Source organism: Blastomyces gilchristii (genome assembly GCF_000003855.2).
Source record: "Blastomyces gilchristii SLH14081 genomic scaffold supercont1.24, whole genome shotgun sequence".
Lineage (NCBI taxonomy): Eukaryota > Fungi > Ascomycota > Eurotiomycetes > Onygenales > Ajellomycetaceae > Blastomyces > Blastomyces gilchristii.
Window position 1 is genome coordinate 646,509 of NW_003101658.1, and position 22,163 is coordinate 668,671.

General features: G+C 48.7%; 10 protein-coding genes across 10 annotated transcripts; 4 read left to right on the forward strand and 6 right to left on the reverse strand.

Moving 5' to 3' along the window:
- BDBG_17785 (uncharacterized protein) lies at positions 1 to 3,032 on the forward strand. Its single transcript, XM_031725432.1, has one exon. The coding sequence runs from the start codon at positions 14 to 16 to the stop codon at positions 1,241 to 1,243; it is 1,230 nt and encodes a 409-aa protein (XP_031580832.1). The 5' UTR covers positions 1 to 13; the 3' UTR covers positions 1,244 to 3,032.
- Positions 1,424 to 4,363, reverse strand: BDBG_08541 (calcium channel subunit Mid1). Its single transcript, XM_002621123.2, has 2 exons — positions 2,830 to 4,363; positions 1,424 to 2,722 (listed from the first exon to the last, which is right to left on the reverse strand). Exons 1-2 carry the CDS (start codon positions 4,058 to 4,060, stop codon positions 2,046 to 2,048), a joined length of 1,908 nt encoding a protein of 635 aa, XP_002621169.1. The 5' UTR covers positions 4,061 to 4,363; the 3' UTR covers positions 1,424 to 2,045.
- On the forward strand, positions 4,273 to 6,143 carry BDBG_08542 (C2H2 finger domain-containing protein). The gene has a single exon (XM_002621124.2). The coding sequence runs from the start codon at positions 4,594 to 4,596 to the stop codon at positions 5,692 to 5,694; it is 1,101 nt and encodes a 366-aa protein (XP_002621170.1). The 5' UTR covers positions 4,273 to 4,593; the 3' UTR covers positions 5,695 to 6,143.
- On the reverse strand, positions 5,885 to 9,313 carry BDBG_08543 (CorA family metal ion transporter). Its single transcript, XM_002621125.2, has 2 exons — positions 6,921 to 9,313; positions 5,885 to 6,828 (listed from the first exon to the last, which is right to left on the reverse strand). Exons 1-2 carry the CDS (start codon positions 8,315 to 8,317, stop codon positions 6,249 to 6,251), a joined length of 1,977 nt encoding a protein of 658 aa, XP_002621171.1. The 5' UTR covers positions 8,318 to 9,313; the 3' UTR covers positions 5,885 to 6,248.
- A 2,042-nt stretch (positions 9,314 to 11,355) lies between these two features.
- Positions 11,356 to 13,552, reverse strand: BDBG_08545 (uncharacterized protein; the record flags this gene model as incomplete). Its single annotated transcript, XM_031723609.1, has 6 exons — positions 11,356 to 12,216; positions 12,258 to 12,386; positions 12,444 to 12,629; positions 12,701 to 12,935; positions 13,012 to 13,157; positions 13,217 to 13,552. The coding sequence occupies 6 exons, from the start codon at positions 13,550 to 13,552 to the stop codon at positions 11,356 to 11,358; spliced, it is 1,893 nt and encodes a 630-aa protein (XP_031580833.1).
- A 549-nt stretch (positions 13,553 to 14,101) lies between these two features.
- BDBG_17786 (uncharacterized protein) lies at positions 14,102 to 15,046 on the reverse strand. The gene has a single exon (XM_031725433.1). The coding sequence runs from the start codon at positions 14,912 to 14,914 to the stop codon at positions 14,414 to 14,416; it is 501 nt and encodes a 166-aa protein (XP_031580834.1). The 5' UTR covers positions 14,915 to 15,046; the 3' UTR covers positions 14,102 to 14,413.
- An 81-nt stretch (positions 15,047 to 15,127) lies between these two features.
- Positions 15,128 to 15,516, reverse strand: BDBG_17787 (uncharacterized protein; the record flags this gene model as incomplete). Its single annotated transcript, XM_031725434.1, has 2 exons — positions 15,128 to 15,424; positions 15,487 to 15,516. 2 exons carry the CDS (start codon positions 15,514 to 15,516, stop codon positions 15,128 to 15,130), a joined length of 327 nt encoding a protein of 108 aa, XP_031580835.1.
- A 378-nt stretch (positions 15,517 to 15,894) lies between these two features.
- On the forward strand, positions 15,895 to 17,155 carry BDBG_08547 (microsomal signal peptidase Spc12). Its single transcript, XM_002621129.2, has 3 exons — positions 15,895 to 16,193; positions 16,439 to 16,498; positions 16,618 to 17,155. The coding sequence occupies exons 1-3, from the start codon at positions 16,146 to 16,148 to the stop codon at positions 16,813 to 16,815; spliced, it is 306 nt and encodes a 101-aa protein (XP_002621175.1). The 5' UTR covers positions 15,895 to 16,145; the 3' UTR covers positions 16,816 to 17,155.
- BDBG_08548 (RING-box protein 1) lies at positions 16,662 to 18,502 on the reverse strand. Its single transcript, XM_002621130.2, has 5 exons — positions 18,429 to 18,502; positions 17,993 to 18,356; positions 17,812 to 17,890; positions 17,632 to 17,702; positions 16,662 to 17,531 (listed from the first exon to the last, which is right to left on the reverse strand). The coding sequence occupies exons 2-5, from the start codon at positions 18,119 to 18,121 to the stop codon at positions 17,433 to 17,435; spliced, it is 378 nt and encodes a 125-aa protein (XP_002621176.1). The 5' UTR covers positions 18,122 to 18,356; positions 18,429 to 18,502; the 3' UTR covers positions 16,662 to 17,432.
- A 176-nt stretch (positions 18,503 to 18,678) lies between these two features.
- On the forward strand, positions 18,679 to 21,824 carry BDBG_08549 (uncharacterized protein). The gene has a single exon (XM_002621131.2). It carries the CDS (start codon positions 19,216 to 19,218, stop codon positions 20,620 to 20,622), a length of 1,407 nt encoding a protein of 468 aa, XP_002621177.1. The 5' UTR covers positions 18,679 to 19,215; the 3' UTR covers positions 20,623 to 21,824.
- The last annotated feature ends 339 nt before the right edge of the window (positions 21,825 to 22,163 follow it).

The following is a 22,163-nucleotide window of genomic DNA, read 5'->3' on the forward strand; positions in this document are numbered from 1 at the left end:
ATCGACGGTTTCGATGGCTACTTCGACGAGGAGTGAGGATGGGGTGGTGGATGTGCGGAATATGAGCCTGTCGACGTTCCAGACGAAGTATACCAGTGAAGACAACGAGTCGTTCTATAAGTTGCTCGATCGGCAGAATGTGAAGAAGCGGCAGAAGTATGCGTGGATGTGGAATGGGAATAAGATTTTGGCGCCGAGGCAGATTGCGTTTCGGAAGCGGGAGGCGGAGAGGATGGGGAGGCTTGCTCTTCCTTCCTCCTCCTCCTCGTCCTCCTCCTCCTCTTCTTCCAGTTCTTCTATAGCGCTGTCGATTTCGGCTTCGGCGTCGGTTGCGGTTTCGGAAGGTGAAGGTCCGACGACTACTACTACGAATAATAATAATAACAATAATAATGATAACAAACAACTCCAACCCATCACAACCGATCAAGATGCCCGCCCCGCCCAACCGGACGCATGGGCCTACAAGCCCGAAAACTCCCTCATGTTCGTCCCATCCTCCATCGAAGACACGCACGAAACCGTCGCGCAGAAGGCGGAAGCCACATCCCGCGCCGCTCCCAAACGCGTCATATACAGCAACACCCGCGTCCAACCCATCCCACCACCACACCCGGACCCCAACACCAGGAAGGACGACAGCAGCATACCCCCCTCCCCCTCCCTCTCCGCCATCCGCGACGCCATCGCCGGCCGCCCGCGCCCCGCCGGCTCCGAACCAGGATACACAGGCGGCGAAACGCCCCGCGTCAACGGCTACGCCTTCGTCGACGAAGACGAGCCAGCACCCGCACAGCCCGGCGAAGACGGCCACGACGAAGCCTACCACCTCTCCCTCCTCAAAATGAACATCGACACCTCCCCCTCCGCAACCCCGAACCCCTTCACCATCCGCGAGAACCGTCGCCGCGAACGCCTGCACCACCGCATGGTCGAGCGCGTCGCGACGAACAAGCGCGCGGAGCGCGCGGGGAGGGATGGCCGCACGCCTGTGCCGAAGTTTCCGAGCAGTCCTATGATTGCGTTTGGGAGGACGCCTGGGGGTGGTGGCATTGGTGCTGGTGCTGGTGCTGGTGGGAGAACGCCTGGTGGGGGGAAGGGGTTGAGTAAAGCGTCGCTGACGCCGGCGGCGCAGAGGCTGTGGGCGTCTGTGGGGAGTACGCCGGGGCGGCGGCGGGGGGTGGGGGTTGAGGAAGCGTCGAGGGAGATGTGGACGCCTAGGGTGACGCCGAGGAAGAAGTAGGGTAGATTTTTTTTTGGGGGGGGGGGGTGGAGGTGGAGTGGAGGCGTTGGAAGTAGGTCTGGGTTCGAATAGGTTGGGGGATATGAGGTTGTTGTTAATCAACATCATTCTACATTTCTGTGCTTTTGGTATCCCGATGTTTTGCTCTATATACATCTCTACAGCGTATTCATATTAGAAATTATTCGCAGGTGGAACTTTATATGTTTGAACTGTTCCTGCTTGGGGTAGTAGGCTGGAGTTTAATAAGGACCATGAAATATTGATTATAACGAACGTTGTTGAGTAAAAATATGTGGTAGCTAGCTAGCTACTTTCGGTGAAGTAAGTAATTGGTCTATTACAGAAGTGTATTGTTGGTGTAACCAAGGTGCTACTATCCTGTTCATGAGAGGGAAAACAGAGAACCGAGATATGGAAAAGAGCGAACCCCCGGAGCCTTCTGCAACCATAGAATGATTTTAAATGGATGTAGATGATAGAAGGGGATCAAGGTAAACAGCATTGCCGGGGTATGAATATTTCGCAATACCACACCGGTTTTCAAACAAAAGTGCCGAAAAAATGGTGGGACGATGAGCTTTGTGGAAAGCCCGGCGATCTTAGACAAGCCATTAATTATACTATCAGGCAACCCATTGCCCCGTTCCCTCAATGACTTACATACCCCCCCTCTTATCTGTGATCGATAATACACACCTCCATGCCTACCAGTTTCGGCCAAAAGAGATAAGAAATAGAATCGCTAAAGCTAACGCGAGAGAGAAAGAAAGAGTGAGCAAGAAAACGCAAAATGTAGAATCTATAACATCCAAAACGCCATCCAAAAGCCCGCAACTCCACCGAGTACAAGCATGAACCCACCCCCAGCAACCCCACCGGCCCCGTTCAAGAAATACACCGCCCCAAAATAACTACACGTAACATCGCCATTGGGACTTTTCATCCCGTAAGAGTCATTCAACCACCGGCCCGTCGGACACGAAAACCTTAGCGCGGCAGGACAGCTTTGCACGAGCTCATAGCAGAGGTCCTGGCAGGGCAAGACCTCTTTATACGGACCCGGTTTAATCTCCTTGTCGATGAGCGCGTTGCGCGACGAGTTTGAGAGCACCATTTGGCGCAGCGGGCTGTCGAGGGCGATGGCGGTGTTGTTGGGGAAGGCCTGGGCGGTGTTGCGCGGGCGGAGGAAGGGGAGGGTGCTGGAGTAGTCGGCGCAGCGGGGGATTGTGACGGCGCAGAGCCACTGTTTGTAAGCGGCGGCGCAGTCAGTGCAGTTGCGGGCGAGGGAGTAGAGGGATGTGTCGGAGGTGTTGCAGGGGATTTGGGCGAGGGAGCGGGAGAAGTTTTTGTAGAGGTTGCGGGCGTGGGTGTCATAGATCTTGGCGAGGTCCGTGCGGCTTATGGATGGGTTGGAGGGGACGGCGTATGCTACTTCTGAGCAGAATTCGAGGTCGTGTAGGATGGCGCAGTTGTTTTCTGTTTGGTGGATATATGGGCGTTAGTATATCGTGACCATATATGTCAGGGAGCAATACTCCACACGGATCCATCCCATCTTTATAGGGGTTAAAAATCATGCGTACCTGCCTTGGTGGTAAAGTTCGTGGGTTTCCAAACCTTGCCGCCGCCGCCAACTACTCCACTGCCAGAATCAGTGGAGTTGCCCTCTATTGCTAGAAACCCGTAATAGGATGAACTACTATTTAGGCCTCGGATATAGAACTGTTCTTTTGGTTTGTGCTTGGGGCCCCTGTTGGTCATGCTGACCTGTACATTATCCCCGTCCTTGCGAATTTGCGCATTGGCTTTAAGCCCGCAGTACGATTTTTGTACACCCAAAATCGACTTATCCTTCATATCGTGGGCAAACATTGTAAACGGTGGCGGATCAAGGTTCATCCATTTTTTGTAAATTTCATCGTCAGGGTTGGCGTTAGTTGTTTCCCTTGTCTGAAGCAAAGCTGACTCGCTATCGCCATCGACGAAGAATAGATAAGGGATATTAGATTCCGCTTCATGAAACCATTGATCAATCGACGCTGCGATCTCGAATTTGTATGAGCCGAAATATTTATTGTCTCTTGGCGCGGATACCGCCATGTGGATATCCCCTTCAGCTTCAACGACGGTGCCCGCATAGCCACCATCAAAGTTTATGACCCGCAAATCCGGGTCTTCTTCTCCAGGAGCTGGCTGTTCAATATTCCCAGATGTGGAAATTTTGAGCTGTAATTGTGGCGGTCCCACATCCTGCGATTCTCTCGTCGCATTGAACGTAGGTTGCAAGCAAGTGGTCGCAGATATATACACTTTTGTGGCTCGTTTAGCCAGCGTATCATTCGGCCGCTTCAACTCCGTCTCGTCCACTATTAAAACATTATCTAGAAATCCATTCTCATTATCCCCAGGGAGTCCCGCGGAAGGGTTAGACTTTGGGCCAGCCAAAGTTTCCTTAGATATCCAAAAATAAAGTGTCGCGCCCATATCCAACTCTCCTTCCTCAGGAACATTATTCGTTAAAGCCATGGCAGTTCCTGGAGCTCTTCGCAAGATATAAGCCACTGTATCCGCGGCATCAGCATCCAGGTCCAGACTCGGGATGGTTTGGAGCGCTAAGTCATCAAGGCCGGGAGGAAAGCCGATATCCCGCAATATTGGATGGTTATGATCTTTGCTTATTATCGAGTCAACGTCAATAGCATATGCGAGACTTGGGTTCGAGAGGGCGAAGTAGAGGACGATGATGATGAAAAGAGTCGCTGCTAGAGATGCCGCGAAGCGGGCTTGCAAGGGGGAGAGTTTCAGGCAAGACATCCTGAAAAGAAACTTTCTGCTCAGAGAGTGCTATTGAGCTGGGTTCCAAAGGGCCCGTATGAGAAACATGGGCCTCTGTTGGCCCATTCACGCTGCGTCGTCCGCCTTGTGCGTACTGGGTATTATGCACTTCAAACCTGCAAGGAGAGTTGTATAACATGCGGTTTAGGAGCTAAAAGCTTGCGGTTTGGGGAAGGTCCCATTGATTCGTCCGACAACGCAATACAACGCAGAAACCGACGCAAAATGAATATGTATAGCTTTCAACAGGCAGTCCTGTTTTTAGCAAGTGGAGCATCAAACATCATCCCCTTCAATAATCAAGGGAAGTTGGATAGTCAGCTTGTCGGATAAACATATATCCGTTGTCACTGATGACTAAACGCTCGCCACCCCAGCTGGTTGTTATCTCGAGATATTCACATGTATTTATTTTGATATACCGAAACATTCCTTCTTATCTACTCATATAAAGAGAGCCAAGGATAGAGAATAATAAAGAGGTAGAAGAAGCAGAAATTAACTAGCCCACCATGCCTCGCGCCGAAGTAGGCAGCACGAAATACCTCAGTAACAAGCTGAAATCCAAAGGCCTCCAGCGCCTACGATGGTACTGCCAGGTCTGCGAGCGACAAATGCGCGACGAGAACGGCTTCAAATGCCACACGCAGTCAGAATCACATGTGCGCCAGATGCTGCTGGTCGGCGAAGACCCGCGCAAATACATCCAGCAATATTCCAACGACTTCCTCTCCGATTTCCTCAAGCAGCTCCGCACCAGCCATGGAGAGAAGTCCATCAACATCAACCACTTCTACCAAGAATACATCGCCAACAAAGAACACATACACATGAATGCCACGCGCTGGCCGAGTCTGACGGAGTTTGCGAAATATCTGGGGCGGGAGGGGATTTGTCGGGTTGAGGAGGGGGAGAAGGGGATATTTATTTCGTGGATTGATAATAGCCCTGAGGCGCTTAGGAGGCAGGATGCGTTGAGGAAGAGGGAGATGCAGGATCGCGGCGACGAGGAGAGGGAGCGGAAGATGATTGAGGAGCAGGTGCGGAGGGCGCAGAGGGATCGAGAACTCGCGGGGAGGGGATCGGCTGAGAAAGATGATGCCGAAGCGGCCGCCCCAAAGGAGTTGCAGCGGACTGAAGGGGAGAAGATTAAATTGAACTTTGCACCTTCGAAGGGAACTGCTACTCCTATATCCGCGTCTGCGTCTGCGTCTGCATCTCCAGCTCCGCCAAATACGACATCACAGGATAGAAATAGCCAACAACCCACGACGAAAAGCTTATCTCCATTAGATTCAACAGCTACAACACCCGCACAACCGACCCTACCAGCAACAACAGCAACAGCAACAACCACTCAATCCGACAAACCATCAACATCACTAAAACTCAGCGCAGCCACCTCAAAACCCAAAAACGTCTTCGCCGCCGCGTCTAAGAAGAATGCCCTCACAGGCGCTGCAAAGAAGAAAAAGGTAGAAGCTCCACCTAGACCGCTCACCGCCACAGAGCGCATCATGAAGGAAGATATGGAGCGTAAGCGCGCTAGGGAAGAGAGGTCGAAGGAGTTTGGTAATGGTGGGTTCAATTTTAAGAAGCAGAAGATTGCATGACTCTTCTGCTTTTTCTAGAATCTTTTTCATTAACAAGTCCTGGATTGAAAAGGGTTTCTCTGGCTCTTTTTCTTCTGTTTTTGCTTCTTGCAGATGAAGCACTGAGTTCGGCGCGGGAGCTGGCATTTTTGGCGTTTTGGGGGGATTTTTTTTGCCATTATCACCGGCATCTAAATAAGGATATAGACAGGGGGAAATTCTTTTTAATTCATCTTAGGATGTAAGGACTCTTACATTAATATAGATATGAATGCAAAATGTATTGCTACAGGCATTATGTATGATATATACAACGAGAAAAGAGCAGCAAGAATCAATACTATGTACAATATTTATTTTTTGTTAATGAACTCTAGAACATAAATAGACAGCAAAAGGATAGCTCAAGGTAAGCAACAAAGAAAATGAAAAATAAAAACCAGAAAAACTTGTGCTTTCATCTAAATTCCACCCACAACTACGAATACAACAGACAATAAAAAAGTATAAGAATAAGAAAAAAAAAAAAAAAAAAAAAAAAAAAAAAAAAACAAAAAAACCGAGAATAGACTAGCTTATAGAAGCTTATAGCGACGCGCAATCACCAAGCTGAAGACAACAATCGCCCCAATGACTCCCAAAATTCCAAAGAACCACTCCAACCCTTCACTCGTCTGTCCAGGAACAGTAACGTTCATCCCAAACAACCCACAAATCAAATTGAGCGGCACCAGGATCGTCGCCAGGAACGTAATCTTGCTCAGCACCTTATTCACCCGGTTTCCTAGCATGAGATTCGTCACGCTCAGCTGCGCGAGGTAATTGGTGTGCGAGCGGCTGAGCATTTTCTCAAAGTGGCCCAGGTTGGACATCATGGTTACCACGTGGTCTTGGATATCGCCGAGATAGAGGCCGATGTCTCCCCGGGGTGTCACGGAGTACTGTTCGTTGCAGCGCTTGGAGAAGCCCTTGATGACGTCGGCCTTGCCGCCGAGGAGGCGCATGAGACTCATGACTTTCTTGCGCAGGCCGCCGATTTGGGGGAGGAAGGCGTTGAAGTCCTCGACGCGGGCGATGAAGACTTGGTCTTCTATTGCTTCTGATTCAATCTCGACGTCGCGGATGACGGGGCCGAAGCTGTCCACGATGTCGTCACTGTTATGGTGGGAGGTTTTGTTAGTTTTGTGGGTTTTTTCTTTTCGATAAAGAAATTGTAAGGTTGCTGATGAAGAATATTCTGAACTTACATCATTGCGTAGCAAACCCAGTCACTGCTGAGAGACACGTAGTCGCGCAACTTCGAAATTCTCTTCCGGACATTGGCCGCATGCGGATTCTCCGTGTATGTGAAGGAGATGATTCCCTCGCGGAAAACGACCATGTAAACGTTGATTGGCTCCAGGAAGTCTTCACTGAGTTTATCGAGCTGGTAGAAGCTTCGGAAACAAACGAAGTAATACTGCTTGAACAATTCTACTTTCTCGCGAGCTTCCTGCATCATGATATCCTCTGCAGTCAAAGGGTGGATGGAGAAGGCTCGCGAAATAGCTCCTACTTCGTCATTGGTCGGGTCGAGGACATCGAGCCACCATACACCCCCTTCAGGGCCTAGATGGAACAGGTCACGGAAAGTCTCCCCTTCAAGCACCAGGCCGCCCAGTTCACAGGCGTGGACGGTGTTCTGGTACTCGGACGAAAAGAAGCTGAAACGATTGCGCTCGTTCTCATTATGGAGATTCTTAACTTCCTTTTCATCCGCAGCGTGGCTAATATGCTTTGTGAGACCAGCGGCAGTGTCTGTGGATACAGAAGAATCGTTTTCAGGGGTCGAAGGTCGCATGACAATCTTGGGGATATCCCTCGCCTCCGACCCGGGCCTCAGATCGTGGAAGACGCGAGGCTTCCTCTGCGAAGTGACGCTAACTTTGCGGGCCAGGACAGGGCCAGCCTTTTTGCTCAGAGCAACAAATTCCTCCAACTCCTCGAAGTCGATGATTGATGTCTTTCCGGGCTCATCGTACGCGGGGAAGCACACATCCGCCTCTTCGCTGAGTCCTGCTCTGGGGTCCACGGCGTCCACACCAATGGCGCTCGCATTGCTGAAGGTACCGCGGCGCTTATTGGTACCGGAGGACATGGTCCTCTGGAGAGCGATGTCCAAGTCCAACGGCGCATGGCTCTCCATCGTGTTGGCGCGTTCACGGCGACGCGGCTCGGCAAACGCCTCGACAGAATTTGGTGGGGAGGTCGACTGACTTGATGCTGACGAGGCTCGAGAACGAGTCGGGCGGTCATGCACAGTGAAGCTACGACTGTGGAGACTCGGTCGCATCGCTGTGAGCGGGCTTGCAGGGGAACGCATGTCACCCGGGCCACCAAGCTCATCATCGATAATAGCGTTCTCAAAATCTCTCGATATCATCCCCACTTCGGGATGCAAAGTATCATTCGCACGGCGGGAAGCTGGGCTTCCCGCTTCCTGTGCCTGGCGCGCCTGCAATAACTTTTCCTGCCAGCTCAGCACATTTTCGCCCACCGTATCCGCCCTAGGGAGAGACTCGGGCTGGAAACGATGATCATCAAGCTCTGGGGCAGGAGTGCTGAACCGGGTCTGGCACTTCTCCGATCTTGGTGATTCACTCATGGCGAATGAGTGGATCGACCCTTTTGATTATTGAACGAGCCAGATTTGTTGATTATCCTCCTTTTTTTTGTTTTTTTTGTAAAATCCTCTTCCCTTCCCGGAAAAGACGCTCGCGCGATGTGCGGAATTCGTTATAGAGGTGAGACGCCCGGAAGCGACCCACTGCGCGTTGACTAGGCCACAACTGAAAGGATGCCGCGGGTGTGGACACACGAAGGTATGGGTGTCCCAATTTTCCTCCAGCCCAGCCCACGGGCGATAGGGCTTGCTTGCTCCGTGTTAGGCTTCTACAGCCCTTGATAGATATATATATGTATATAGGGATATATATATATATATATATTTAGAATGAAAGGTTCTTGCTATGGTGAAAGGCTAGTTATGGAGGCCGAATGTCGCCCCCAGAGAAGACCCGGAACTTTGGGCCCAGCAGTGGGTGGATGAAGGAGAACTTGGAGTAGTTGAGCCCCGCCAACTTGACTGTAGGTGAAGAAGAGGAGTTCAGTGACTCCAGGGTCGCTGGATTGAAGGATGCGGGAGAGGAAGAGACGGGCTTTGCTGTTTGGCTGGCCGTCTCACAGATGATCGAGATGAGTGCGCAGATGCGATACCCAGCTGTGATTCAAGCAATGGGGGAGGTATAATACACACACAAAGATTAGAAGGGCAGAAAACAGATAGGTTCAGATATCAGGCAGTATAGGGCCACAGAATGGGCTGATTGAAAGGGTGTATAAGTGGTGGAACCAAGAGAAACAGCACAAGGACGAAGATATCAGATGGGATGAGGTTGAATGGCGACGACTGGCGGGCGGCGAATGTCTGCGGCTGGGTTAGTTGTTGGTGGGCTAAACAAACTTTTTTTAGCGGCTTGGCGGCTGCCATCGGCTCCAAGCCCAAGTGGGTTAGTCAGCCAGGCCTAGAATTAAGTTAGGGCTCGCGTTAGGGCTCGGGCAAGTCTGGGCCCTGTCACGGGACTGTCAACTTCAACATCAACAACAGCGCCAACATAGCATCATCATCATCATCATCATACATCATCACATATCACGGCTCGTCCGGGATTGCGTGCAGAAGGCAGGCAGTGTCTCAGTTCTACGGCGATCTCTCTCCGCCCACCTCCACAGAACCTCTGGGTCAGTCGCCTTCGTGCTCAGATAGCTCGGACTTATTTACCCCGCCAAACATCGGCCCAAAAACTAATGACATGAAGCATGCATGCATGCATGCCCTTGGTTCGCTCCATTCGTCCCTTCTTTATTCTCTTCTTCAGCTACGGAGCACTCGGTGCAGAATTGCAGCAGATAAAGTTAGCCCCTCCGGCCAGCCACCTGCAAGTTCAATGTAGGAATGAGCCAATCAGAGCCAAGCCAATGCACATCCATTCTACGCCTTTGAATTAGCTACCTTTGGGAGGTATGGTATGGGAGGAGAACATCATTAAGAAGTTAAATTGTTCGTTTAATTTGTGTTCCGTCGATCTTCTTTTGTGGGAAACAGACATTCAATAGAATATTGGAATTTCCGACAAATATCTGTAATTTACTACTACTGCCTTACCGTCTATATCATAAATCTAGGTGGTTATTATAATCATGCATTTATATAAGTTGCAGGATCTTTTTTGAAAATGAAATTGGTTTAAGAGTCTCACGGATGAGTTGCGGAACGGCTTCAGCCATCGCACAAAATGCAAAAATCTCATCATATCTGCTCAATATGAACCCCCTCCTTCAATCCTCCTCTTTCCGATTATTCCGCTTGATCTTATCCGGCCCGCCTGTCCGCCCGCAGAACTCCCGGCTCCTTTGAGAAAGGGGCCTATTTGACTAGATTTATGCCTCGTTAGTCGTGAAACGCTGTTTGCGGTCTTTCTTCTCTGTCCATAATTGCGGTAGCACACGTAAACGGGTGGGCGTTGGGTCAGGATCAGGAGCAGGGGTTGGTAACCACGACCATGACACTGGAGATGAAATAGTGGTTAGTGGTAGAACTCCGCGAGGCCTGATTTAGCGAGGTAGGATTGGAGGTGGGGGGGTACCGTAGCGCATCAAGCACCTGCTTTAGTGACTGGTTTCCCGTCCCCGGTATCTGATGCTGGATGGAATGCGGCGTGTTGTCCAGTTCCCCGGCCTTTTTTTTCACTAGTGGATTTAGATAGGTTTGCCTCGTACGCTTCGTTGTTACCGGAGGGGGAAGGGGGATAGAATCTCTCTATCCTTCCTTCATTGATACATCTATATATACACGCTAGCAGGCTCTCTGAGCCATGTTTTGCATCCTCCCCTTGAACTTTCATTTCTGCCTATCCACTCTGGATCTCCTTCGCCATCTGCCAGCTGGAGATGCTGTCTTTGAATCATTGTGTCCGCCTCATGCCATGCCGGCCCGATAGAGGGACCAAGATCCGGTTGTATGTCTACATATCCACACTTATATAGGCATGGATATAGATAGAGCATCTGTAGGAAGGAAGTGTCGGAATTCCAGCATACAGGAAGGGTTAGTGGTGGATTTATTCTCTGGGTTGAAAGATTTGATCAACTACCCAGCCAACCTTGTGCGAGCGTAGCATCTCTTTTTAGTCCGGTTGCAATCTTTCGAGCTATGGCACAATGACACCCAGCGCCTATATTTGGTCAGTATACAGTGGTGGAGATCTGCCATTTGTTGTTGGAGAAAGAAAACACATTGCACCGTGGAAGACGGTGATCGGTGTCACAGAGATTGTTCGGCCATAATGACACACGCTTCCCTTCGAACGAGGGGGTATCAGTTTCTCTATGGAGTAGAATAAAGTATAAATAAATAATCTTATCAAGTTTTCATAATAATTACTTATCTAGTTGTCGTAATATTCTATTCCCAAACACATCCTTTAATCATAATCATAATCATCGCCTTGCCATTGTCTTCTTGTTCCATAAGGTTTTATTTTTCAAGTCATTGCAAAACGGACATATACATTGTTTGCTGTCAAGAAATCATGGCTGACCGCAGGGCCTGTCCGCGAGGCTCTGAAGCATAATTAAACAGTACTAGATCCCCGTACCTCTCCATGCCATCGGGATCTCCAGTGATGACTGCTGCAGATTTGAAAAGGAATCGTCTTGTAATATTGAGGAGAACATGTCCGTCGTCAAAACGGGATTTTCTTGTTCTAAGAACCCCCACTGGTCCTGGATATCATTGATGGCCTCCATAGTAGGCTGATCTGGAGGTTTCCATGAAGTATCAGGACTAGCCGGAGCGGCGGTACCTGGGCTTTGAAGCTGCCTGGCCCTGACACCTTTGATGAAAAGCTGAGCCGTCACCTCAGCGCCGGACGCAGCCATCTCGCTCATCTCGGCCAGCATTTGCAGACGATTAACAGCCTGCCTACTCACTTGAATCGCCCTTTGATAGGTCAGTTTAAGCTTCACGCCCAGTATATCAGTGTTTCTGTCTCCCTGCTCAAATGGAAAATCCGCATGGGCGCAAAGGTACAGCAACAAAACGGTAGCCTCGAAGGTGTTGAAGATAATGACGGCAAAGCGGGTACAAGAGACACCAAACATTGAATGGAGGGTGGTAACAGCCTCGAGCGTTTTCATTGCAGCCAGACCAAGTCTCTGCTTTTGGGACTGGACAAGTACTCGCTTATAAGGGTGGAGGCTGTCGATATAGCCTGGTTTGAGCAGCAGAACTGTCCGGAAATTCCAATAGAGTGAGTCGTAAATAGCGATGTACAAGAGCTGCCTTTGCATAGGTAAATTTGGAAGAGATATATCCCATGTCATGTCCGGGTGATCTATAGCGAATGCTGGGTCTAGGGTAGGCAGATACTCGACGCAGAGTCTCTCATATCTGTGCTCCCGCTCCGTTGGGTCATACGGGGAGTTCTTCTTTAATTTGAAACTCTGCCAGAATCGGCTTAGCTGAGCTTCCATCAGCCAAATACATCTGGAGCATTAACATGGGCGCCTGGCGGTAAATTGCCATGGTCCGAGATCAGGCCAACCGGGGCAATGTCTCTGCGACCAAATAATCGGGTAATAAAGGGACCCGATCTAGCTGTCTGGCTAAATGGCTATTATCAAAATGGTGTCAGTAAACCCGTCCTAGTTGTAATAATCTGGAGGCATACCTGTCCAAAACATAAAGAGTGAAGAAAGTCATCCCGGACCTCTCTTTCTAGCTCTTGGGCACTATCTCCAGTGGAAAGGGAGGAATCTAGCGTATCGGTAGGCACTGTGTAAATACCAGCCTTCTGAGCGGCTCGGCACGCAGAAGCTATGCCCTCCCAAAACTGAGCTGTACCCCCTTCACATGACTGCTTCAATGCGGCGAACAAGACATGTTGCACACGAAAGAGAGAACCCTTCCCTTGAAGGTTTCACAGACTTTGGCAAGTTTCTCTCCAATATCACTGCATGTGTCGCGAATATCACAGAGTGACCGGCCACAGATGTTTTCGACGTTGTGGGAGGGCGAAGGTAGAAACAGCGTTGCATAAGAACCAATGAGAGCAATAAGAGTTGCAAACTCGATATCAGACACAGCCATTGGGTTCTCTTTTTTGGGCCACCATCTCTGATAGTGGGCTAAGAAGCTGGGAGCGTGGATAACTTGTTTCATCCTACACCCATCATATAGGGTGCTTGGATTAGAATCCTATGCAACATCTCTGAGAAGCGGATCCCTATCAATCTTACCAATTCAACTCACTGACAAAGTACTGCATAAGGAAATCAAAGATCTGGCGGTCTGGTATACGCCTAAGCTGAAGTTGGACTGTATCCCTCATAGATTGCATGGGGGGTTCGAGTAGATCTTTGTAGTCCTCATAGATCAAGTCAACCTAAAAAGGTCGAATAAGCTCTAAGCAACTGTCCCGACTAGAATTATTAGGCAACACACATTCCGCAGCAGAGTCATCGTGTTAGTGTTGCTATCCTCAAAGTATCCAAAAGTCTTGGCTATGGCACAGTTCTTGCTAGGCTGGTAACCTTCAGGTTCATGTTCGGTTGATCCACTTCTCGACTGCTGCGCATCCTGGGGTGGTAGCCGGCTCCGAGCGTCCGGGACAGGTGCTGCCGGACGACGGTCGGAACCATCTACCGAAGGAGAGCTATATATACACTCTTCGGCCCGTCGACGGCGGCTGTAGTGATTGCATGGATACTGACGGTTACACTGGGAAACTAATCGGCACCCGTTTTTTCTGCGTTCTTCTGCGCTCTGCAAGTTGCCCATGGGGGAAAACTTTACACACTCTCTGCTTGCGCGTGTAGCAGGGGTAACACGCTTGAATGCGGCGCTTTCGTTCCTGTTGCATGGCCATGGTGAGAGGGTGTAACAGTGGAGCAGCTCATGGTAAGCAAAATATGATGAGGTTGAAAGCGATGAAGCTCCTTTGAATCAGTGCAGAAGATTACAGAATAGGGAACGGCCGCATTCGCCGGAGTAAGGACTATCCCTGCATGCTAATTCATAAAATGGGCTAAATGTGATGTCTTGGCCGTGTTAGGATAGTTGCGCTAACAACACGCAGGCAAACCTACTCCTGACTTCTGACTTGGGTTCATTTGGTCGAATTTGTACACCCGTACAAACAACTTGGGAATAGGCGATATTGTACGCCCCAATATCTATGACTAGGTTCATTGGCGGAGGGCTATTATCATTATCGGAACGAAGTATTGGAAGCGACTAGAATTTATTTTGCTTCTGCCAATCGCTTTATCTCGTGCTCTCCCAATTGAATTTGCCCCGGAATATATTTCCGACAGCATCTACCCAAACAGCGTTTCCCGATCTTGTCAGCAAGGAGGCAGTAATGCTTAGACCTTTAGCCACACGTGGAATGACGAACCCCGTATCATCACCTCAGTGATGGCTCGAATTGCTGCAGTCTGCAGCTCACTATTATTAAGTCTGGCAAACAGTGTACATGACTGTGGCGAGAATCTCATATAATATTTGATCTTAGAGAGGCCCCACCAGCTGACCATGTTAGCGACTATGTTAGCGGTAATGGTGAACGAGAGGCAGGGGAGTAGCTGCACCGCGGCCCTTGGCGAAAGTATCGTTCCGTGTGAATTGGAAGTAGATGGGTTAATAAAACATGGTGAAGAAGACCCACATGTATTGGCGCCAGTAGCCATTATATAGAACAGTATGTGAGTGCAGGACCTGAGTAGGTGGCAGGGGAATGATCTGACTCGGGTGTTGTGAAACTGTAGAAGGGTTGTTGCAGGGTATAAAGAGTAAGGAGAGCAACCCAACTGTAAAAGCACGACCGTCGTTCCTCTGCCACATGCCTCTGGTAAAAATCAACCCCATAGCGAAAGTGGTCCACATTCCTGCACTCAGGACAAATGTTGCAACACAGTCCAAACTAGCCAGTCGACCTTCCAGCGGCTCCGAACGAGCCGGATGGATTGATAGGAGGGAAAACAAATAGACAGGACTTGTGATTGCATCGATGATAGAGTTGATATAGTATCCCCATTGCCATGTTGCAGACGAGTCCCAGAACCCAATTCCAACGAATAGTTCTAGAATCGCTCCACATGCCCAAACAAGATCTATCCCGAGGAGATGCGCTTGCTCCATGCTCTGGCCGGGTTCATGGCAAGAAGTAGTTCAGGTCTCCCAGATAGACACGTGTCCCTCCAGCTCTGGCCATCTCACGCCTGACAATCAAGACGTTCATACTCGGAGCGCCACCGCAAAGGCCGGAAATCACCGAAACAGCGCAATCCCTGAGATATAGAACCATTTCGTGTTGAAGCGTGTGAAGAGAAAAAAAACCGTAGGAAGGAATGATTACTGCCGATCCGAGAGGGAAACCAGCGCCAGTCCAGGCGAATTGTTGGTAATTGTGGAAGGTCTAGATAACTCCTTCTTGAAAGTCTGCTGCCATAGTAGCGTCGAGTCCATACATAGAGCCGACAAGTAACAAGCAGCGCATATTAGAAACCGGTGAAAGCCGGTGAATTTGCGTACCTTGTCATCCATAGCGCCCTCCGTTTCTCTAAGTGTAACATCTTCATTGTTCATGGAATGTTGAGGGCGTTGATTCTCAATTGCCTCGATTTGGTAGGCGATTTGGTTCCAGTTGGACTTTTATCTATATCTGACGGGGAAGATGCTGAGACAGCCTTTTTTTTTGTATTAATACTTACTCTTGATAGGGTGATACCAGTAGTTGACATCTCTCCCACATCCCTCTGTTGCAACAAGGATAACGGCGCTCATCTTTCAAAGTGATACTGCGTAGGAGTACAATAACATACAAATATCCAAAGAATTCCTGTAGTGTTGTAAGTCTGCTATTGCCGTTCTGTTTTATCCTTGGATAGAGCCAGATTCCGAGGTATTGGTTGAATTGATCGACTTTTCGGCAACCATCCTGGAGTTGGGGCCCGTGGCTCAAGATCATAGTTGATAATCTATGAGTATGGTTCAAGAGCTAAGGGCTTAATGCTGTCGCACGCCCGATATTCGTCGGCCGAGCATATCTAGATCCGCCCAGAGCGGATTTTCAACTCTGTTAAGTAAACAGAGTTCGATGAAACGGACAGACGGTAAACTTTAACTTGGAATCAGGGTCAAACTGGGTATAGCTATCTCAGTCAAGTGAATTAGCTATTGGGTTCACTAGTTCCCCTCCTGAGGTTGAGGCATAGTACAGTACATAAAACGGCTAGGCCTAATCCGGCTAGGTCAGGGAAGCTTCCAGTTCCCCATAACCTGGCCAGAAGCCAAACCGCATCAAAACCCGACATCAACCAAATCTACCATCTACAGAGCACACCTGTCCTAGACACCACAAGCTCCCACTATGGATGATATACTCGCTCCCCTCCAAGATCTCTTGGAGGCCCAAATTGTACGTACAATTTATATCCACAAGATCTTGCAATCTCCCTTCCCAATCTCCGTCACCAAATACCGCCCTACAGTGGACGCTTTTGCGGGAAACCGTCATGCAATTCTCGCAAGTCTAGAAATAAAGACAATTGCCCAAACAACGCGCGCACTACGCACAGAGTCTCGATGATGGCTTTTGGCAATATGAAGTCTTGATGAACCGGAAAAACGGAGAGCTAATGCCCTTTAACTAATCGACTGCAGGATTTCCACGGCCAGCGCATCGCTGAATACCTCTGTACCGGCCTCCTCAGCATCTTTGCTGTAAGCCCTCCCTCTCTCCTCCCTCTCTCCTCCCTCTCTCCCCCGTCTCTTCCCCCTTTCCGTTGAACTCTATAAAAGAAAATCCAAACACGCGATAATAACTCCACCTGGACACACAGGCGATCGCTTTCATCGTCGGGTACACCTACGAAGATGTACACTTGACCCTCTGGATCGGGCTGGCGGGGACGCTCATCACAGCGCTGGTCGTTGTGCCGCCCTGGCCGATGTATAATAAACATCCGGAACCATGGTTGATTGCTGGATCTGGGGGTGTGGGAAGGGCAGGGATTGTGGTGGATGGGGGGAAGCGGTGACGGATGGGTTTGCTTTAACGTAGGGGGAGGAACAATGGGAGTTAGAATGCGTGTATTTGGATTATTTCTTATTTTGTGTTTCTAATAGTGATACTCTAGAAATGGAATGGAATGGGTTGGGTTTCTGTTTCCTTGGACTTCTTTTTTTGGTTCTGGTTTTCTTGAGGGACATAGCGATCGTATACATGGCATCAAGGTGGAAGGAAGGGGGGTAAAGCGGAAGTGATAGGGCGCGTAGAAATGAAATAACGCTCTACTTTCACTTTCGTTCTTCGGAATTTAAGTGTAGTAATCCCCATGAACTTTCAATAGATATGACAAAAAAAAAAAAAAAAAAAAGGCCTTGTTTCATTAATATGTTTCGTAACGTCATCGCATAGCCTCTATTCCAAACCCTCCGTCTTCCCTCAAGCTTACCACCTGGCCGGTCTAAATAACTCGCCTCATGAGTTCGCTCCTCCACATGCCATTCCCTAGTCAACACTGCGATGTTGGGTGTTAAATTCCGGGGGTGGGGTTGAAAGGAAATATATTCTCCCAAGAAAAACGCTAAGAAAATTATTGGAACTCCAGTCCCGTTCCGTTTTGGTTGTATGGATGGTTGTATAATTTTAGCTCTATCGTCCGTATTTCTGGAACTCCCAATCTCTGTTATCTAGCGGGCACACTTGTCGGGTTCTCAACCATCTCGAAATGCAGTGGAAGTGGAACGCATGCTATAAACATATACGTTATCGACGGGATATTTTGATTAGCCATTTTGAATGACAACGAATCAACAATATATATGAAATGAGAAAGGGAGAGATAACCCACGTTACAAATCCCCCAAGCAACAGTGCATTCCTCTGTCGTGGATGAGCCTTGGTTTGCCTGGCATTCGATACCTGCAGGCATAGAGCAAAAGCAGTCAGTTATGATATTCAATTCTCTGTCCCTCAAGCATCGCCCCGAAATTACACTATCCACGCCCTTTCAATCTTACTGAAAACTCACATAGATCCATAATATGGTTTCTGCAAATGGCACAGTTATCCACGACGATATCCCACGCCCACAGTGCAACGGCATTCCACTATCACGGGGGGAGGTTAACAACCCAAACTGTTAGCTATTCTAATCGGGAAAGAGAGAGAAGCCTCTGCTACACCGCAAAATTAAATTATAAAAAACGAACCTTCTTCACCTCAAAGCGTTTCTTTGCATCTCCTTTAGCCTCACTGAGAGCTGATTTTCCTCCTCTAGCAACAGCTTTTGACTTCCCAGAAGCACTGGGGGCAGCATCTTTCATTTCGACGTCGGCCATGGTTGGAGGGGGGGGTGTGAGAGAAGATTCCGTTTTGCTCAAAACGAATATGATGTGTACGTAAAGGTGTAATGAGGAAGTAACAAGGAGGGATATCGCGGAAGGTTGCTAGTGTTTCAAGACCGGGAAGTGTTGTTGAGTACTCCGTACCTAGGTAGACAATAGAGAGCTCTGGGGTGGTGGGTGGTGGTGGTTGCTGATGCCTTCGGCGGCGCGCCCTAATTGAAGTAGATAACTAGCTACTGGTTAGATTATTTAGCATCAAAGGCGTATTTCGGGGACTTAAACAAAATAAGGATCATCCCACAGCTAGATAGCTTCACAAAATCCACAGGTTGCTCTCACTCCCCAAGAATTCAGGCGTCTAGTATGATAGTATCACTGCTTTCGTTGATCGAGCGAGGGACAACCGGCGCTATGACATAAGCAGAGCGTGAGGTAGCTCGGAAGATCTATATCTCCGAGGAGTTCACTGAGCCTCACCTCCCAAATAGGCAAAAAGCCTGTGGCTGGTGTTATCTGTGGCTGGTTCCTGGTCTCGTCATGGATGGCGGGCGCGGCTCTGCGTCAACCTCACCAACAAACAACAACCTCTCTCTGTCTCTTGACTTCATCCTCCTCACCTTCATCTATCGCATCCATATCTTCCACCATCTTCCGCGCTTCCTAGATATCAGTTACTATTCTATTCTTCATATATTTCCACCACTTATGCGTGTGCTTCTTAAATTATGAATATGCTTCAGGCATCTGTTTCCCTCTCCTTCACTCAGTCATTCCTTTCAGCTACCCAACCACGCAGATACACAGCACCTTCATCGCCTCCAAAGAAACGCCCTCGAGAACCTAGCTTTGATCCCTCACATTCGTGATTGTTTTCGGCTCTGGTACTCGTTTCGATCGAACGCTTGATTCGCAGCAATAGATCTGCTTTTTGATTCCTTCGTCTTGGGTGTTTCGCTTTTTTATCTGGCGTCATTTAGCCCATCGGTTTTTCGCGTGGATCTTTTTGGCTTCTTCTGTCGCGTTTATATTTCCTTCTATTATCTCTACATACAGGCTGCCTATTTATTAAGCCATATTTTTGAGTCATAATGTCGACTCCGACCCCTACTACCCCAAAGGGCCCTCGCAACCCTCGCCGTACTCGAAAAAACTCCAAGGCGGGCCCCCCCGCCAACACTACATTTCGCGACGGATCCTCCACCCAAAACCAAAACCAAAACCACTCCACTCCTCCACCCGCTCGTTTGAGTCCGCCGAGTCCCAGTCCTGGAGAAGCTTTGATTAATACTGTTTCTGAGGGCGCGTCGCAAAAGAAGAAAGGGAAACCAGTGAAGAAGAACATCACCCAATCTTCCAACCCTTCACCAATGACCAACGGCACAACCATTGGCCACGGTCACTCAGCATCGCAACCTAACATATTATCTACCCTCAAAGACGGCACCCATTATGCTGGCCCAACTTTCCATGCATCTCCTGCTCCCTCCGCTCTGCCTATCCCAACCTTCTTCTCAAAATCTGTACCGGATGGGGGAGCAGCCTTGGGGTCACCCGAAGGTGGGTCGCAAGTCATAGGGCCTCTTGATCACACGCCTACAAAGCCCAAGACCGCCGTTGCTCCTCCACAAAGCACAGAGGAGATCCCATCGCCTTTGGAATTTCTTTTCAAATCTGCAAAGGGGGCAAAGGTTACGAACAGACCAACCAACAGCGTGACCAAATCTATGAAACCCTCACCATCGCAGCCAAATCTCCAGAGCCGGCCAAGGTCGCAAGCACAAGAAGTGACCCCCGGGGCTATTTTCCCACTTGAGCTGGAATCGCCGGACAATCGCAGAATGGCAATTGGACCGTCATTCGCTACTCCCTACAAGGACAGAATTAATGCTCTTCGTTCGGCCAGCTCTCCTTCAAAATCGAACGACGCCGTGCCGCTCGACGAAGACCAGAGGAAAGCCAAAACCGAGGCGTTGAAGGATTTACTACTAAATCCACGACCTCAACGCCCGTCATCTGCGTCGCCTAAGGTGCTTAACGACTCGAACCTCCTCGGTGGCTCGAGAAGTTGGACTGCTGGTAATGCCATGCCGTTCGCTCGACACGCCTCCGGTCCGCCAACCCTAGTTCCGTCGGAAGAACCAAAAATTTCCCCCAAAGGCCGCAGTCCAGGCAGTGGTAGCATTGCACATCAATACCTGTCGTCCGTCTGTAACGGCACTCAAGCGTCTCGAACTCCGTCGTCCAATCTTCGCCGGGAGCTCTCCTCTACAAGCCCTACCGACCGCCCGCCTTTCTCGACCGAGGGTAACCAATCGCACCTAAAGCGCTCTCAGACATACGTGAATCTCACGTCTCCCACTCCAAACAGGGTCCATCCACATGCGAATCCAGATGTGCCTTCTCCTCGGTCCGGCTCTACCAGGACTAACCCCATTGACGCAAAGCAGATGGAGGCTGACTTGCGCCGCATTCTGAAGCTCGATTCCAACCATTAATCAAGCTTATTTTAGGGGGAAAAGGGTTTAAGGTGGGGGCTTATCCATGGAGTATTTTTTTCCGATAATGTCAACTCGCATTTGGCTCGTACCGCTCCCTCTATTTTCTATTTTCACTTCCTTACTACGCCGGGCATTGATAATTCAGATAATGGTTGAAGCCACCCCCCGTTAGTTTTTCTGTTAGGAGTTCATTTTTACACTTCTCTTCTCTATATCTTTACTGAGTTCGGTTTCTTCTCGTGTTATCCCGTTATTCCGGGGTGCTCGGCTTTTTTGGTTTCATGGCACGGGTGAGATGATTCGATATGATTATATGACCGGTTAGCTTGGAGCATATTTTCAAGGTGTCCCGTTTGGTGTCAGTTCTTTTTCTTTCTTCTTTATCTATTTTCGCTTCCATTAGCACGGCGTCTAGAGGGGCATATCATATGGAGGAATGCATGGAAGGGTTTTTTTTTATATAAGGAAAAAACGGGATGTTGGGAATTAGCGACACCGCGAGGTGGAAGGGAGTTGATGACTGGTTTCAAGGTATTATTGGCCAGACAGACTCGTCTGATCGAACGGCCCCCGCTTCCTCTCGCCTACCTATACCATTATCGTTTAAAGCTTCCTTGCTTGGTTTCTCTCATCCCCAACACCATATTTCCAAGTGCTTGGGATGGTTTTTCTTATTTTTTTTTTTTTTTTTCCCCTTCCGCCTTTCATATTCACGGTTCCAGTGTATGGCTGCAAAATACATACTACTGGGAATGCCTCTTATCTTTCACTTGCCTTGATGGCTTGATTCACACACATTTCCTGTGTATTGTTTTCCTCCTTCCAATTCTGTTATTTGTTTTCTTTTGATTTTGCTTCTCACCCTAGTCATTCATTTGTCATTTCTTATTCCAGGTATTGCTCTTGTTTCTTTACTGTTCCGTTGCTTATTTACTTTTCTGTCCCTTCCCTCATTTCTTTGTTCAACTATCATACTGCCAGACAACCACACTCTTTCATTCCTTCATTTCTTTTCTTTCTGCAATTCTATCTGGCATCTGCAATGCATGCATGTCTCCCCATGCCGTGGTTTTGTTTATTTTATAAGTAGCAAATAGCATCTTAGCTAGCCAAATGAATTAAACCTACACTCATTTTTTACATACTCTCTGTATTGATTTTGTATCTCATACTTTGTATGATTGATCTTTTAACACTGAAGCTTATTGAAAAATATACAGCTCTACAGACTGTAGGTAACTTTGAACTCTTTTGAAATAGGTGAGAGGGAAATATACATCTCGTAGCTTGTAAGAGTAAAAAGTTCATATAAATAAACTTGAGACTGTTGTTAAAAATCACCTTTGTCCCTGAATACGGAGTACAGAGTACTACTTTCGAGATAGTCAGATGTTTCAAGTCACAATAAAATGTGATGTATCCTCTTTTGATATCAGGTAAGTTGTTCAATTTCTTGAACTCTTCTTCTTGTTTGAAGGACAGCAGCATATTGTCCCATCACACTGGCACATTCATTGTACTCTGTATGATAGTTAGTT

Coding starts and splice junctions, on each gene's coding strand:
- BDBG_17785 (XM_031725432.1), top strand. CDS start 14: ATGGCTACTTCGACGAGGAGTGAGGATGGGGTGGTGGATGTGCGGAAT.
- BDBG_17786 (XM_031725433.1), bottom strand. CDS start 14,914: ATGGAGCAAGCGCATCTCCTCGGGATAGATCTTGTTTGGGCATGTGGA.
- BDBG_08541 (XM_002621123.2), bottom strand. CDS start 4,060: ATGTCTTGCCTGAAACTCTCCCCCTTGCAAGCCCGCTTCGCGGCATCT. Junction 2,723..2,829: donor GAACTTTACCACCAAGGCAG/GTACGCATGATT, acceptor TCCACCAAACAG/AAAACAACTGCGCCATCCTA.
- BDBG_08547 (XM_002621129.2), top strand. CDS start 16,146: ATGGATGATATACTCGCTCCCCTCCAAGATCTCTTGGAGGCCCAAATT. Junction 16,194..16,438: donor ATCTCTTGGAGGCCCAAATT/GTACGTACAATT, acceptor AATCGACTGCAG/GATTTCCACGGCCAGCGCAT. Junction 16,499..16,617: donor GCCTCCTCAGCATCTTTGCT/GTAAGCCCTCCC, acceptor CTGGACACACAG/GCGATCGCTTTCATCGTCGG.
- BDBG_08543 (XM_002621125.2), bottom strand. CDS start 8,317: ATGAGTGAATCACCAAGATCGGAGAAGTGCCAGACCCGGTTCAGCACT. Junction 6,829..6,920: donor TGGGTTTGCTACGCAATGAT/GTAAGTTCAGAA, acceptor CCACCATAACAG/TGACGACATCGTGGACAGCT.
- BDBG_08548 (XM_002621130.2), bottom strand. CDS start 18,121: ATGGCCGACGTCGAAATGAAAGATGCTGCCCCCAGTGCTTCTGGGAAG. Junction 17,891..17,992: donor AACGCTTTGAGGTGAAGAAG/GTTCGTTTTTTA, acceptor CCCCCGTGATAG/TGGAATGCCGTTGCACTGTG. Junction 17,532..17,631: donor TTGCTTGGGGGATTTGTAAC/GTGGGTTATCTC, acceptor ATATGTTTATAG/CATGCGTTCCACTTCCACTG.
- BDBG_08542 (XM_002621124.2), top strand. CDS start 4,594: ATGCCTCGCGCCGAAGTAGGCAGCACGAAATACCTCAGTAACAAGCTG.
- BDBG_08549 (XM_002621131.2), top strand. CDS start 19,216: ATGTCGACTCCGACCCCTACTACCCCAAAGGGCCCTCGCAACCCTCGC.